A 16,531-nucleotide genomic window follows, 5' to 3' on the forward strand; every position below is an offset into this window, starting at 1 on the left:
CCACCACTCTAAACCAGTGGTGCTTAAGCTTTTGGCCCTGCGGTCCAGGTGAGTGACAAGGGTCCAATCTGCATACTGAATTGAGCCCCATATGCCAGGACTGGGCACCTGGCAGAGCCCTCTCCTGCCTGGTGCTGCCTCCATTCTGCCCTGCACTCTGGATTGTGCAGGCAATCCAACATGCAGGGCCTAGGCTCCCTACAAGTCCAGGAAACTGTTAGCAGGGAAGCAGGCCACCACTCCACTGCCAAACTCCCAGAACCACTGAGGAGCCCTGTGGGCCAGATAACAGTACTGCAGGCCGGATCTGGCCTGCAAGCCAGGGGTTGAGCACACCTGCTCTAAGCTATTCCATAATGTGAAATTAAAAAAAACTTTAATAGAGTTTAAAAAGCCACAGACTTACCAACTGAGATTTGCTCTGCCATGCATCTCTTCCCAATTCTCATATTTAATGGAAAGTTTTTATCCATCTTTCTACAAGCCAAAAGGCACTTTTTGGTACTGTTTTGTAGTTCATAATCAGTGAGGTCACAATCTTCCATTAAAGCCTTGGCACTTTCCACCACTTCTGTTTCCAAATAATTTTCTGGAACCTGGGAGCATGCAAGATAAACACCCCGCTTTGGTTTAGTAGGAGTACTGCACAAAACTGCTTTACTATTTTTTCCCATCCTTTGCTGCTCATTTTTTGAAGAGCAGGACTCCTTTAGCATAAAGGCATTTTTTAATAATGTTAAGTGCTTGTCCTCTTCACTGTGGGATGGCCCCAAAGGTTTACTGCAAATGTTTTCTAAAGCCTTTGTTTCATCAGGAGAGATTCCTGGTAAGTCTGTTTCTTTATTGTGAGTTTCTTGAATTCTTGAATTCTTGATTTCAACTCCTGCTTTAGCCATACCAACATAATTAATTGAAGTTTTAATAGCTGAACCAGAATCTTGCATTGAATTAACCTGATCTGCATAACAACACTTGCTGCTGGCAATATTATCAAAATCTTTTAGGATTCCTGTAACTTTATGAAGAGCGTTTTCAGAGACTAGCACCTTCTTTCCACTTGCTGTGCTGAATCCAAATGGAGGACTCAGAATGAGCTCAGGATTTGGAGGGTTTTTTTCTTGTGATTTTACTAACTCTATGTTCACAAGTACTGAAGCACTTGCAGTTCCACCCTTCCCTATTTTTTCCCCAACTGAAGATACTTTATAGCCACATTTCATATCCAAAATGCTTTGTTGCTCATCTAATGAATTATTTTCCATTTCAAAAAAAAGCTGTCTAGCTTTCTTTAATGAATCTTCTGATAATTGTACATGTTTACCACTTGCTGTGCTAAAAAAGCCTAGGTTACCTGCAGGAAAATCTCCAGGATGATTTAGCTTATTAGATTTATGTATGCCAGAAAATTTATTTTTCATTTGAAAGGACAGTGACTGAGGACTTGTCTCAGATCCAAGATCTGCAAATGTATTTCTCTTCTGGTACAGTGTTCGTTTATCCTTATGGTTGTTCTTAGTTGCATTAGGAAAATGGCTTGTAGATACATTATCTGTCTCAGTCTTCTTTACATTTACTGAATTATTAAAAGTGGGGCAGTTGGTGTTTTCAAAGGTCTTCAAGCAATCTGTTGTAACAACAACTTGATTAATTTCCAATTTAGTCTTAATATTCTGTTTCGCGGGGTTATCAGGATTTTCTGGAAACAGCTGTCTAACTCTCTTCAGTGCATCCTCAGAAACAGTGACTGTTTTACCTTTTGCTGTACTAAAAACAAATGGTCCATCCTTCAGTGGCTTTGAAACAGAACCTTCTACTTTTGTTGCTGAAATTTTCAGAGTATTTTCAGCATCTTGAAGTTTCAAATCATTTTTTCGATTTATACAACTTGTATTAGGAAATGTATCTTTGAAATTAATAACGTTGTTTTTGTCTGAAGAAAGACATGTCAGTGGTTGTTCTTGACAAATATTAGGTATATTTTCTGAGAAGCAGTTTATAATATGGCACGTATCATTTGAATTTTGACTGTCAGACCCCTTTGTATGGCATTTAACAAAAGAGTTACCATCTGAAAAGTTGCCCAAACTTATATAAAAGCAATCATGGCATTTATTTTTATCATCCTTAACTGTTAAAATACTTTGTGCATTTTCATGTATAGGATTTTCTGCAGGAGTGTGGGAAACTTGCATTACATGCATATCTGTAGTCTTGTCAGTACTAGAAACAAGCAATGTATGTTTTGAGGCATCACTTTTTCTTGATGAGTTTTCCAGTTCTCTCTCTCCAAAAGACTCTGTCTCAAATAAAGAAACTTTACTTATAGCATTTTTTCCACTTTCAGTATAAAATTCTGAATCTAAATTTCCAAAGTCCACAGCAATAGGTCTTTTTGAATAAAAAGCTTCTGCATATTTTTCAGGTTCACTGGCCAAGTTAGCCAACACACTGCTCTCTAATGAAAGATTTTCCCTAACTCTTTTTTCAACTGAACTGCTTTGTACTACCAGTTTAAATGCATCTTTTCCAGGTTTTTTAGAAACAGGGTTATCTGTAAGATCAAGCTTTTCCTCAATACATTTAGCAGTGTTTTCCATAAACAATTCACAATCTCCTACAAATGCTTTTTTGTTACCTTTCTTTTCATTTAAAGAGAGAATCTCAGGGTCCTCAAAACTGCCATTGTGTTCATTCTCAAAGAACACATTTTCTTCTGCAAAAAACTGTTTTGCTTTAGCCAAAGATTCATCAGCAGTTGTAATTTTCTTGCCACTTGCAGTACAGAAACCAGTAATGTTGTTCTGTATTGTATCTTTGATTTTAAAGTCTTTGTCTTGTTGGATGTTAATTTGATAATGGTCAAAGCACATTTTGGTTTTGTCTTGGTTCATGTTAGTACTTTTTTGGACAGAAATTGTATCTGTGCCTTTTTTGCTAATACCATTTGTCATTTGCCTACTGAGGTTTGATAAAACATTATCCAATTCTTTTTCTGCATATGTTTCAGGAAGCAAATGTGGCACTTCATCCAACAGTGCCTCAGAAACTGATATATTAGCTACAGTTTGAAAATGTTGTGATAAACATTTATGACCTGGACTTATTTTTTGTTCTTTTGTATTATGATCCAGCTGTTCGATTTCATCCAAAATATTTAAAGTAAACATCTCTTCAGTTTTAGCTGCTTCTCCGAAACATGTTAGATCTGACAAACCTTCTTGTGAATTGGATTTAACCTGAATGTCACCCTGGTTTGGTAGCTGTTCTAAGATGTTCAAACTCTGAGCATGGCTTTCACTAGGTGGTAGACTAGTTCCCATTTCACGAACAGAATATTGTGCGTTATCTTTTAGGTTATTAATTTCAGTACTCCCAATAATACGGATATTTTCACCATCATTTTTTGGTTTATTTTCCATGTGTTTTTGATTATTTTGAGATGTATGCTCAGAATCCACCTCTGTATCTTTTAAACTTGTTACACAGTAGTTGCCCTCTTCTGTCAGGCATCTAGAAACATTCCAATTAGAAGACATGCATCTATTTGAACATCTACTTTTTGTATTTATTTCAGTGAATTTCAGCATTTTGCCATCATCATCCAGGTCACTGAACAACTTCGTAGCTCTCGTCAAAGCCTTGTTAGAAATATGTATTTTTTTGCCTCCAGCTGAACAAAAGCCTTCCAAATTAGAACATTTTTCTTGCATAGGCACTGAGAAAATCGGTATACAATGCATCCTATTTTCATTTGCATGTAAATTAGAAACAACCTCTTCACAGTTATATTTCTGGAGATTAAAACTGTCTTCTTTTTTATTGCCCACCATGTTAGCCTCTGTGTCTGCACACTTACTCAAAAAATTGTCACTTATTTTAACTTTAGTTTCAAAATCATCAACAGAATCAGAATTTTTCCACACGCCAGAAATATTCTTTGAGTTAATCATTTCACTAGTACCTACACTTACAGATAATTCAGAGGCATTATTCTGTGTTACACTGTTTCGAAACTGTGTAAATTCAAACTGGCTACCTGTTTCTTCCAGTATGTTAGAAAGTTCAGTGATTTCAGCTTCTTGGCTTGCTGTCAAAGTTTGGTTTTGTTCAGGAAACTGTTGCTGATTTTTAGACAAGTTTTGAAAAGATGAATGAATGCTTTTAAATAAAATAGAGCGTGGATTATTACATTCAAACAAACCTGCTTGTGAATCAAAACTAGGGGAAGAATTAGTGTCCAATTTATTTTCCAAAACTGAAGAAATCTTATTTCTGCTTGTAACTTTATTTGAAATGTTTTTTATTCCATCTGTGGACACGTCTTTAAGACACTCATCCTCAATATCTTTGAACAGCATTTTGCCTCTTGTTATGCTATTTTCAGAGAGTTTGATCTGCTTATTGGAAGCAGTTTGGAAGCCATCAAACCTCTGTTTTAAACTGTGTACACTAAAACTTGCATGCCCTAGCCATTTCTCTTTGTTGTTTTCAGAATTTTCTTCGGCCTTCTTGTTGAAGCATAAAGATGTTATTGAATTTAAATTGTTATCTGATGCAGTACATTTTAAAGGAAATTCAACTGCCTTCATTATATGATGTTTATCTTCTGCATTAGGCTCTGGTCCTTTCTTTGACAGAAGCACAAGTCTTGCTTTTTGAGCCTTAGTTGAAACAGACTCTTGTGCACTAAAAGCTGGTACATCTTGTAGCAGTGGCAACGTAGATTTCTCAGAAATTACCTCTCGTAAAGAACTAAGATCTTTGCAATCTAACACTTTATTGCCACTTTCTACACCTACTATGTTTTTGTTAGCAGCTGTCTGAAACTTATTTTCATCATTTTCAGCAGACTCGGTTTCTTGATTATCAGCTGTAACTTTTAAAAATGAAATTCCATCTGTTTTGTTCCCTCCCTTTAGCATAGTGCTAGAATTTGTATATGACTGTATTTCGAACGGTGAATTAATTATTCCTTTACATTCATGTACTGGCAACTTGTCAGTAGCATCATTTTCTTTTGTTGATATATTTCTATTGCAACATATACTATTGCTGTTATTTATGTCAAGGTTGATTTCACTCAAGCTATTGCTGCAGTTACAGTTTGTCACAGAAACTGGTTCTAACCCAAATTCAATCAAGTGTTCATTATCACTAGAAGTCTGTCTACATTGTGGTCCCTGTTGAGGTGCAACAGTAACATTCAGATTAATATTGGTATTTCTATCTTCCACATCTCTTATTGGGGACTGAACAACATGTATAGTCCTATCAAAGTCCATTTTGGAATATTTAGTTGTGAAGAGGCATGCTGTGACTAAAACGTTATGCTTTATACTTGAAACAGCATTAGTATTTGAAGCATCCACTAAATATTCTCTCCAAGTATTGGCCATGTCTGATGTAACAGGTTGATGCTCCTCTCTATTATTTTTTACTACATCCTTCAACTCGTGATGCACCAGTCCATTATTGAAAGAAACAGTACAGGAGTTATTTGCAACATCTGTTTTGGTGGCATACTTGCTTGACACAGAATTTTTCTCAGTATCTGACAGTAAACATTTTCCCTCAGCAGACAGAACTGGAAGCTCTATAAAAAAAAATAAGAAATATTGTAAATTAATCCAACATGTCAATAAACAGAAGGAACAAAGCAATTCTCACTTTTTCAAAGTGGCAGTTAAACAAATAAGTCCTTTCACAAAATTTTGGCTCTAAAGCTGTTAATACTTATGTACCTACTTTATCTTTACTACCGTGAATGGCTTATTGATTTAAAGAGTGTAAATGTTCACAGGACTGTGGCCTTACATGACTCAATTATGGTCTGATAACTGACCAGTGAATCTGATATGATCTGAATAACAAATCAATTGTTTTTATTAAATTGAGTTAGAGGAGGTGGTGTCCATCTTTTGATGTCTGAGCATTCACATTCAGTAGTACATACTTCACACAAGAAAGAATCCTTGATTTTTTATTCTGATGTAATAATTCTTGTAAAATTCATAGATTCATAGATGCTAGGGTCGGAAGGGACCTCAATAGATCATCAAGTCTAACCCCCTGCATAGGCAGGAAAGAGTGCTGGGTTCAGATGACCCCAGCTAGATGCTTATCTAACCTCCTCTTGAAGACCCCCAGGGTAGGGGAGAGCACCACCTCCCTTGGGAGCCCGTTCCAGACCTTGGCCACTCGAACTGTGAAGAAGTTCTTCCTAATGTCCAATCTAAATCTGCTCTCTGCTAGCTTGTGGCCATTATTTCTTGTAACCCCCGGGGGCGCCTTGGTGAATAAAACCTCACCAATTCCCTTCTGTGCCCCCATGATGAACTTATAGGCAACCACAAGGTCACCTCTCAACCTTCTCTTGCGGAGGCTGAAGAGGTCCAGGGGCCCCAGTCTCTCCTCATAGGGCTTGGCCTGCGAGCCCTTAACCATATGAGTGGCCCTTCTCTGGACCCTCTCCAGGTTATCCACATCCCTCTTGAAGTGTGGCGCCCAAAACTGCACGCTGTATTCCAACTGCGGTCTGACCAGCACCCGATAGAGGGGAAGTATCACCTCCTTGGATCTGTTCGTCATGCATCTGCTGATGCACGATAAAGTGCCATTAGCTTTTCTGATGGCTTCGTCACACTGCCGACTCATGTTCATCTTGGAGTCCACTAGGACTCCAAGATCCCTTTCCGCTTCCGTTCCACCAAGCAGGTCATTTCCTAGGCAGTAGGTATGCTGGACGTTTTTCCTCCCTAGGTGCAGCACTTTGCATTTCTCCTTGTTGAATTGCATTCTGTTGTTTTCTGCCCATATGTCCAACCTGTCCAGGTCTGCTTGTAGTTGTTCCCTGCCCTCCAGAGTGTCCACTTCTCCCCACAGTTTTGTGTCATCCGCAAACTTGGACAGAGTACACTTCACTCCCTCGTCCAAGTCGCTGATGAAGATATCGAAGAGTATCGGTCCAAGGACCGAGCCCTGTGGGACCCCACTGCCCACACCCTTCCAGGTTGATACCAACCCATCCACTACGACTCTCTGGGTGCGACCCTCTAGCCAATTCGCCACCCACCGGACTGTGTAGTCATCTAAGTCACAGCCTCTTAACTTGTTTACCAGTATGGTGTGGGATACCGTATCAAAGGCCTTCCTGAAGTCTAGGTATACGACATCAACCCCTACTCCTGCATCCAGGTGTTTTGGAACCCAGTCATAAAAAGAGACTAGATTAGTCGGGCATGATCTACCTCCTACGAACCCGTGCTGGTTTCCCTTCAGCATAATTTGTCCTGCTGGGCTCTCGCAAATGTGAGCCTTGATAATTTTTTCGAAGACTTTGCCTAGGATGGAGGAGAGACTGACTGGCCTATAGTTGCCTGGGTCCTCCTTCCTCCCCCCTTCTTGAAAATGGGGACCACATTGGCCCTTTTCCAGTCCTCCGGGACCTGGCCCATGCACCACAAGTGTTCAAATATTACCGCCAGTGGCTGTGCAATGACGTCAGCCAGTGCCTTCAGTACCCTCGGATGGAGCTCATCCGGGCCTGCCGACTTAAATGCATCCAGTTCCTCCAAGTGACTCTGCACCATCTCAGGGTCTACGCATGGCAGTCTGGTGCCTTGCTGCTGCCTCTCTACAATCCCAGTGAGAGCCTTGTCATGCCCCTCACTTAGGAACACTGAGGCAAAGAACTCGTTGAGGAGTTCAGCCTTGTTCCCCCTGTCCATCACCAATTGCTTCTGCCCATTTAGTAGGGGTCCTATTCCACACCCTGGGCCTTCCTTTTACTCCCTATATATCTAAAAAACAATTTTTTTTTTTAGATACAAAAAAACAAAACGCAGCTTTTGGAAATAAATTATAAAGTACAGTATCAGAGTAGATGCATACTTTAGCAATTTTTAAAAAAAGGTTTAACGCTCCTGAAAGAGGCAATAGAAATTAAAGGTTCCATCTATAATACTTTTTAGTCAGTCTTGACTTTGAAAAAACATCCTCGAAATACCAAGGTGCTCAATATTCTGCATGTCCATTTGATCCTCTTTAACACCAAGAGGGTGACAATAATGACAATGGCTTGAGGACAACTCTTTAGCTAATGATTAGACTAAGACCAATACATTAGACATAGGCTAACCAGACTGTTTTCCAATGGCAATACATTTCTGTTATTATTACCATAAGTGGGCTAACTCCAGATTTTATTACCAGTCCTGTGAGCTACAGTTCTCCTTGCAAACTATGATGATTCCTCTGAACTGCGTGTGAAACAAGAAGTAGGTTCTATTAAAAAAGCATCATGCACCTACTAAAACAGGATTTCTCAACCTGTGGGTCGCAACCCAAAAGTGGATCACAAGAATATATGAAAGGGTCATGAACAAATTTAAAAAATGGATCAACAAACTTGAAAAATGGATTCTCTTTTAACAGAGACAAACATGGGAAACCATAGCATTTCCCTTGCAGACTGGCAGGGTTCCAGCCTGCAAGGGACTGCTTGGGGTCCCCCACCCCCTACCTGCCTCACACACTGGGTGAGGAGCACTGGGTTAGAACTGGCCAATGTTTACAAATGGGCTCTAGTACAAAAAAAGGCTAAGGACCACTGTACTAAAAAGACATACCTTGATCATCCTTGCTGACTGCATCTGAACCTTTAAAGGTATGCGATACAAATTCTGAATGGGATAATGCAGAACGAATAAGAGATTCAGTTTTTAAGCCTCTCTGGATTTTTCCTTCTTTGTATAATACTGTCTCATTCAATGTATAAAGAACATTTTTTGATCTCTTTTTCAGGCTAGATAGTATGTTTATGCTTTTCAAGCCTGATCTTGTAGAGCGGTCATCATTGCTTTTTGACCATTTTAGGCTATCGTGAATATTTGAAGTTGAAACATTATATAGAAGAGGGTGAGAGGCAGCATTAGTTATTGAAAATTGAGAAATTTCTTTTAAATGTTTGGGAAAGCAATTGTCACGAATTATAGAGTATTCTGCAAAGTTTGCAGTTTCCATGAAGGTTCTACAGTCAAAGCAGCTCACTTTGGAAATTGTTTCAGCTGCACATCCTTTCACTAAATTGAGATCCTGAACACTTACAGAGGCAGAGCACCTTGGAGAGGTTTCAGAAATTGAATTGTTTTCATACATTTTTACTGCATCATCCATGTTTTCTGAAAAATTGATATTCAACCATTTTTGTCCTTCCATTGTGTTTAGTAAAGGGGTTTCTAAAGTACTAAAGTTAGTACTTGTGTCCAAAGAATGTGCTAATTTGTCTTGTGAATTTTTCTTGTTATATAAATTAACTTGTGAACAAATATCAGATGAGGACTTCCTTTCCAACTCACCTGAATCAAGACTTGATAAATCCAGCTGAGACCATTCAGAGGTTAAGGAAGATGGCACATGTAAATTTGTAAATTTCTGATTCTCAGAAGGCATCCGCATTCTATTATTTGATGCGTCAGCTGCAAACAGCTTACATCTAGGGAAATCCAATTCTCTTTCACACTTCATTAAGCAAACATCTCTAAAGTTCCCTGTCACTCTATTGGTTTCTTGAAGTTCAGCAGCTTTCATTTTATCAAGATGCTTTTTCTTAGAATGAAGGTCTGTTTTCACTTTCTGTAGATATCCAGGTTTGCTACTAGTAAGACATATTGAAAGAACATTCTCCTCTCCATTTGGCATATCTTCTGTTGCTTCACATTTCTCTCCATCTTGCAGTGCATTAAATGCCAATAAGTTTACAGCTGCCTTATCTGGAATAGGAGATGGATCCTGGAAGCCGTTTGTTTCACCAAACGAGCCATCTAACACCTTCTCTAACTCTGTAAATAGTTAAAAAATGAACAGATTATAGAAGGCAGTAGTTTAAGAAACATTACTGTTGCACAATCCACAAATTGCAGGCATGGACAAACAAACTGTAGGAGCAGCAAAAAGGGAGGGGGAACACTGCTGCTCAAGACAGCACAGCAGGTCTTCAACTGTAATTGCTACTTGTGCATGATCCTGTGTTGATACAAGTGAGCTAAAACACCCCACCTTAACCCTGCTTCACTCAGGGTCAAAAATGGGAGCAATTTTGCTAGACTGGTGCACTTATGGACTGAAGTAGTGCTACCCCTCCCCTCTGAAACAACTCCAAGTATACGTTTGTCCTTATGCTGTTTCCCCAGAACCACTTTGGGATGCTCCAAAGAAGGCTATCCTCAGCAGCACTGTTCTTCAGTGGTTTAACTATGTTGCTATGGAGGGGAAAGGTGAAAATGGATATGTTCAGCTGTATTTTGCCTCCTGCAGGGATCAGCAAGTTTTGAAAATGAAAACCTTGGCTTCTTCAATCAGCAGAAGGGAATGTGCCAATATCCCTGGAAAGGAAAACTGAGTAGAAAACTACAAATTAAATCTCTATTTTTTTCTCTATTGAAGTTATAACACATAAGGAACAATGAAGATCCTAAGAATAGTCAAAATTTTACTTTTTTCTCCCTCTTTGGGTCTACTGTTTGTAGTTCACAGAGCATAATTTAAAAAAAGAAATACAGTATAGCCTCAGAAATCCAGATATCAAATATCCAGAATTCTCAAAAATCCAGCACTTTTTAAAAGTGCACTAGATCGGGGAGTAGTGGTGGCCGGTCCCAGAGCAGTGGAGGGGGAAGTCTGCTCGTGGTGGCTGCTGCCGCCATGCTCCTCCCCACATGCAGCCACTGCTCCAGGAGTGGCTGCTGCATGCCCCAACTCCAGGACTGGCCACCACTCATTTAAAAAATCTGGAGTTTTTAAATTTCCGGCAGGTACTCGGTGCATGGGCGACTGGTGCCTCCTGATACTGGGGGGGGGGGGGGGGGGGGCACCAGCAGCTGATCAGTGACTGGGGGAGGGTTCCCCCCAGTGGCTGATCACCATTGGCAGACATGCCACTAGTGTTTCTCTTGGCACACTCACCATCTCGGGGGGGGGGGGGGGGGGGGAGAGAAAGAGAGGCAGGCACCTACCCTCCCCCACCCCAGTGCATCACCTATGGTCCCGAGCATGCCTGATTCATGAGGTTATACTGTATAGTGCAACCTAAGGCTGTCTAACGTACAGCCTGAAGCCCAGATCCAGCCCACGGAGCCATTTCTTCTGGTCTGCTAGGCTTCTGGTAGGCCAAGTAATTTTGAGTGGGAGTTGGGGCCTCCACAGAATTTGGGACTAGTGACCCTATTGGATATGGGTGCTGGGGGCGGGAGGCAGAAGAGGTGGTGGGGAGCAAGTGACAGCTCTGTCAACAGCTCTGCAGCTGCTTGTCCTGATGCCTCCATCACCCATACTGTCATTGCTTGCCCCACTCTCCGCAAGGTCTGGAACTGGCCCAGGATGAGTTTGACACCTCTGGTCTAACATGATTGTCCTCAATGCAAAATGTGACAGCATTATAAAGGGATTAGGAAGACCACCCTTAGCCTTCTTTTTTATATAAAGCATTAGGATGGTCTAACAAGTTCACAAACCATTGCTATATAAACATTATTGTTATAAAACAGTTCATCTTTTTTGTTTACAGAAAGATTATACATCTAATATTATCATCACATTGCACCATTTAGATGCGTATTCATGTATTATACAATGGGGTTTTTTTAACACCACCTAAATACTGGCAACTCATATTTATCAAGCATTAAAATTGAAAATGTTGCTTCTGTGATGGAATATTTCCATCCTCTCTTCTCGTCTTACAGTCATCTTATAATTGGGACAATAGGGCAATATTTAGAGCACCTGATCCAGTCTGTTTAATGAACTGGTCAAAATACCATATTTACTTGCATACCACCCTAAAAATCAACCTTCCAAAACTGGGGTGCCATGTCTTAAGCAGGGAACCTGGATTTTCATGTGCTGAAATGCAGGAGAAACATGGAGATGCTGCAAGATGGCTGCTATGATTCTTCCATTGCCAGCCTCAAGGACCAAAGGGGGCAGATTTTACCCTCCGAGGTCAGAGCCAAGTGCTAACCTTCTCACAGCCACAGCTGTTGCAGTTGGAGACTCCTGTAACACTTCTAAATTAGTAAAAGCAAAGCAGCAGTGCTTACCACAATCTTTGACATCACTTTCTGCATTTAAGTTTACTATCTTTGGTGTGGATTCCATATTTATATCATTCTTTTCAGGACTTGTGTGATTGTAGAAGTTGTGCAAGACCTGCAGGCCCAAGTGTTAGACTATTAAGTGCCAAATAAGATACACTTACACTTTAGCATTTAAATGTTAGATGCTTTAATAATTTGCATATCATTTATACGTAGTCTCATAATAAAAATTTGCATCCGTTCAAAAATAGAAAAAAGGTAAAAATATCAAATTAAGGTATATCCTGCTTTATCATGCTAAATTTTGCAAGTAATTAAATTGTAAAACTTCACCTCTTTTAAAACACATTGGAGACCCAGATGTGAAGACAAGGGAAAATCAAATATTTTACTTTTTGGCTGGAGAAACATGAACAGCTAAGTAACATAACTATAATCAGATTCATGTCTTACCTTGGCAATTCTGTCATCGTGTTCTTTTGATCCAGATAGTGAATCATTTTCTTTAGCTGAAATTTAACAAGTAAATTTAAAAACAGAAAGTTATGCTTAATACTTAATGAGCAGTTTAAATATGCTAGATACTAGTTTAAAAACATTATGGGGAAAGATCTTTTTTTGCATTTACACTGAAGAGGGATTATCCATGTACTGAAAGCTTCACCAAATTGCCTAATAGCAGAAATTTATGAAAATACTCTCTTAATGCCATAAAACAAATTAGAACTTGAATATTTTAATCCCTTCTTGAAGTACTGACTGGATAGATGCCTTGTCAATAGCTCTAAATTGAATTTTAGCAATAAAAATGAAGTTAGTATTAGAAAAAAATCTTAGCTGCTAAATATTTGTACACAATTGCAGAAATGTTACTTCAGTTATATGAAGCAATACCAAACAAGAACTTCTGCAGTTATAAAACATGTTTTAATGATAAATTTTCCAACTAACGCAGTTTCATCTAAGCGTACCCTAAAACCTTTTACAAACTGGTTATATAAATTAGGTATACTGATAATATACATGAAGAATGCTGCAGCTGTTCAATTTTGTATTAAAGCTACCAGGCCTCTTCTCCTGTAGAACAACCACTGTTGAGCATTTGTTTAACACTGAATTTAAACAACAAATGTAAGCTACCACATCACAACAGCATTTATTGCTGTATCTTTATGTTTTCACATACCATCCATTCAAGAACGTACTCAGTTTGGTCTTGTTTTAGCTTGATCTGCCAGAGGTAAGAGGTGATGTGGATATAGGCAATCATTATTCTAATTTTTGCTTCTATAAATGTTACTATGTTAATGCTGTCACAGGGGACACTATTTTATGCATCTTGAACCCTAACACAAAATGAACTAGTCTTAGAAAAACTAAGACCAAAACATAGTTTGGCTTTCAGTGATTTTGTTCAAAATCAACCTGCTGCAGCTCTGTTATAGGCACCACATTACAAAAGATTAAATCATTAGATTAATAGGTAAGAATCCAGCTTATTTGAATAGAGGGTTTTCATCATACCTGGGACCATGGGAACACAACAGGAAGCTGGAGAGCATCAAAGTGAAACCCTGACAGGCAAAAAATTAGGTACAGAGAGCTACCAGACACTGTGCAAATTAGTACTGGATAGAGCTGCACTGATACATCAGTCCGATATTGGACTGGCACCAATATAAAGAAAATTGACTATATTGGAAATCAGCCTGATGTGGCCAATAATTTGGCCAGTAAATGCCCGTGTGTACGTGCAGCTGCAGCACAGCACATAGGTGGCTAGGAGCACAGTCTGGCAGCTTGGAGAACTAGTACAGCTGGTAAATCTGTTGTGGTGGAAGGGGAGTGGGGAGGGAAGGGGCGCAGTGCAGGATGAACCCATGGTTTGTCTGGGAGACACGGGGACGGGGAGCAGTGTGTGTCCCTGGATCTCTGCAGGGCGGAGCAGGGAGGGCTACAGCTGCAGGCTGGGGCTGCACTGGGCTCTTCCCAGGAGGGGAGGGGGACCGGGGCTAGGCTGTGCTTAGGGTGGGTGGCAGCAGCGGTGGCACTAGGAGGGGGGAAGGGCTATGGTTGGGGCTGCATCTACCCCAAATTATGCCATAGCCCCCCTGCTGCTCCCCCCACCCCCCAATCCCAGTCCAGCCCAGCCCCCTCCCCCCCCCCCATAGACCCAGTGGCACACATGCCCCCTCTCCCGGATAAGCTGAGGCTCCATCCTGTGCCCCACCCTGGCTGGGCAGTGCCTACCCCAGCCCCACTCTCTCACCACAGGGAGTGCTGATCTGCCCCCATCCTCCCGTCCCTCTTCCCTCCCTTTCCACCACAACAGACTTACAAGGTGCATGCAGCTGTATCGGAAATCGGTTTGGTATCAGCTGATATGTCTCCTTAAAAATCGGCTATCGGCACTGGCCCCCAAAATCTCTATCAGTGCACCCCAAGTACTGGACTCTGTGATGAGATACAAGCCTCAGACACAGGAAACCTAAAAGTCATGTACAACCATCTGAAGAAAGCTCTAAAGAAAGCTCTAGGTCCTACTGTCAACAAGACTGCCCCTTTCAAGTCATGCAGTGGTGAAGCAGTTACAGATAGAAGCAAGCAGACATCTCATTGGGTTGAATACTACTCAAAGCTGTACTCACAAGAAAGAAACATCACCAGTGAATTACTGGACCAAATACCAACTCTACAGGTCATGCCAGAGTTAGATGTGGAGCCCATTGTAGAAGAGCTAAGCAAGGCCATTGATTCATTATCAAGTGGCAAGGCTCCTGGAAAAGACGGCATCCTAGCAGAAATTCTCAAGTGTGGGAAAGAAAGTCTATTACCATATCTTCATCAGCTGCTACTCAAACGCTGGAAAGAGGGTGAGGTACCACAAGACATGCATGACACAAGCATCACCACTCTGTATAAAAATTAAGGAGATAAAGGTGATCGCAACAACCAGAGAGGCATCTTGTAGTAGTCCAAAAGTTCAGCTACCTAGGTTCTATAGTGACTACCAACCTCTCACTGGATGAAGAACTTAATGTTTGCATCAGAAAGGCTGCCACCACCTTCAGCAGAATAACAAAGAGAGTCTGGAAAACTCAAAGCTTACCATTAAGAGCAAAATGCTAGTGTACAAAGCTTGCATATTCAGCACTCATGTATGGCGAGGAAACATGGACAACTTGTTTCCAAGAGAAAAGATTAAATAGCTTCCACCTGTACTCTTTACACTGCATACTCAACATCAAATGGAAAGATAAAGTTACCAATGCAGAGGTTCTTCAAAGGGCAAATTTACCAAGCGTGACAGCCCTACTTAAACAGAGACAACTGCACTGGCTAGGCCACCTCAGCAGAATGGAAGATGGATGTATACCCAAGGCCATGCTAAACAGGGAACTACTGGAGGGTACAAGAACAACAGTACAGCCCAAGCTACTCTACAAAGACACATGCAAGAGAGGATATGAAGGCATTTAGAATTGATCCTGACCAATAAGAAACCTTGGCAAGTGATCAGAACAAGTGGCATCATCATCTCCACTAGGGTATCAATGTCCATGACAGGAACTGGCTCCAACAGCTTGAAGAGAAAAAAGAGTCCATAGGAAGCAAGCAGTCCTCAAACCATCCACCCATGACACATACACTTGCAACCACTGCCACAGATCATGCAAATCTTGGATTGGACTATTTGATCACATGAGATACTGTACACCATCTATGCCATAGGCTGCAATATCCACCATCACTTGAAGATAAAAGGATGCCAACCATAAGACCCACTAAAAACAAATGCTTAACCAAGTCATTATGCATTGATAGTATTACCTATTATTTCTGTTGCACCAAGGGTAGGTGGTGTGGCTAAAGAACTTGACCAAGACATATCTGGGTCCACCTCTGCTCCCAGACTTTCAGAAATACATTTTGGTGTCTTGACCTAAAAACATACCAAATAATATTTTTTTACAATGAATTTCAAGAACACCTCTCAGAAACTAGCACTTGGAAATAAAATGCTTACCTCCAACAGCTTAGGTGAGCAAAATAAGCTTCCATATGCCACTGAAAACAAAAATGAATCAAAACATTTAAGTCATCTATTACCTCTAGAAGTTATTGGATACTTTCATTAGTAGGAGGCAGAGAACAAATATACACACCAGGAACCATATTTTTCTGTGGTGTTCTGAAACTACTTCTTAAAACTGGTGACCTATACAGGCAAAAACAAGGAAAAAATTATCATTGTTTATTAATAGAAAATGGTAAGCATTCCTAATAGATAATATGCACCACCAAGCATAACTACCTGTCATAAAATTGCATTTGTAATTTAAGGCTAAGTGCAGACGTTCAAAAAGTCCACGTATAAAGCGCTCCATTGCATTTTATTAGAACATGTTCCAACCTAACAGATGTTCTGTTTGGTG

General features: G+C 40.4%; 1 protein-coding gene across 3 annotated transcripts in view; it reads right to left on the bottom strand.

Moving 5' to 3' along the window:
- BRCA2 (BRCA2 DNA repair associated) overlaps positions 1–16,531 on the bottom strand; it is a 55,127-nt gene that overhangs the window by 29,995 nt on the left and 8,601 nt on the right. For all 3 annotated transcript variants that reach the window (XM_059717355.1, XM_019498294.2, XM_019498293.2), the window contains exons 5-11: positions 16,262–16,314; positions 16,123–16,163; positions 15,927–16,038; positions 12,549–12,604; positions 12,099–12,207; positions 9,357–9,839; positions 407–5,593 (exon numbers count right to left, since the gene is read on the bottom strand). In XM_059717355.1, the coding sequence (XP_059573338.1) occupies positions 407–5,593; positions 9,357–9,839; positions 12,099–12,207; positions 12,549–12,604; positions 15,927–16,038; positions 16,123–16,163; positions 16,262–16,314 (6,041 nt within the window). The remainder of the gene's footprint in view (positions 1–406; positions 5,594–9,356; positions 9,840–12,098; positions 12,208–12,548; positions 12,605–15,926; positions 16,039–16,122; positions 16,164–16,261; positions 16,315–16,531) is intronic.

This window comes from Alligator mississippiensis, chromosome 1 (genome assembly GCF_030867095.1).
Source record: "Alligator mississippiensis isolate rAllMis1 chromosome 1, rAllMis1, whole genome shotgun sequence".
NCBI lineage: Eukaryota > Metazoa > Chordata > Crocodylia > Alligatoridae > Alligator > Alligator mississippiensis.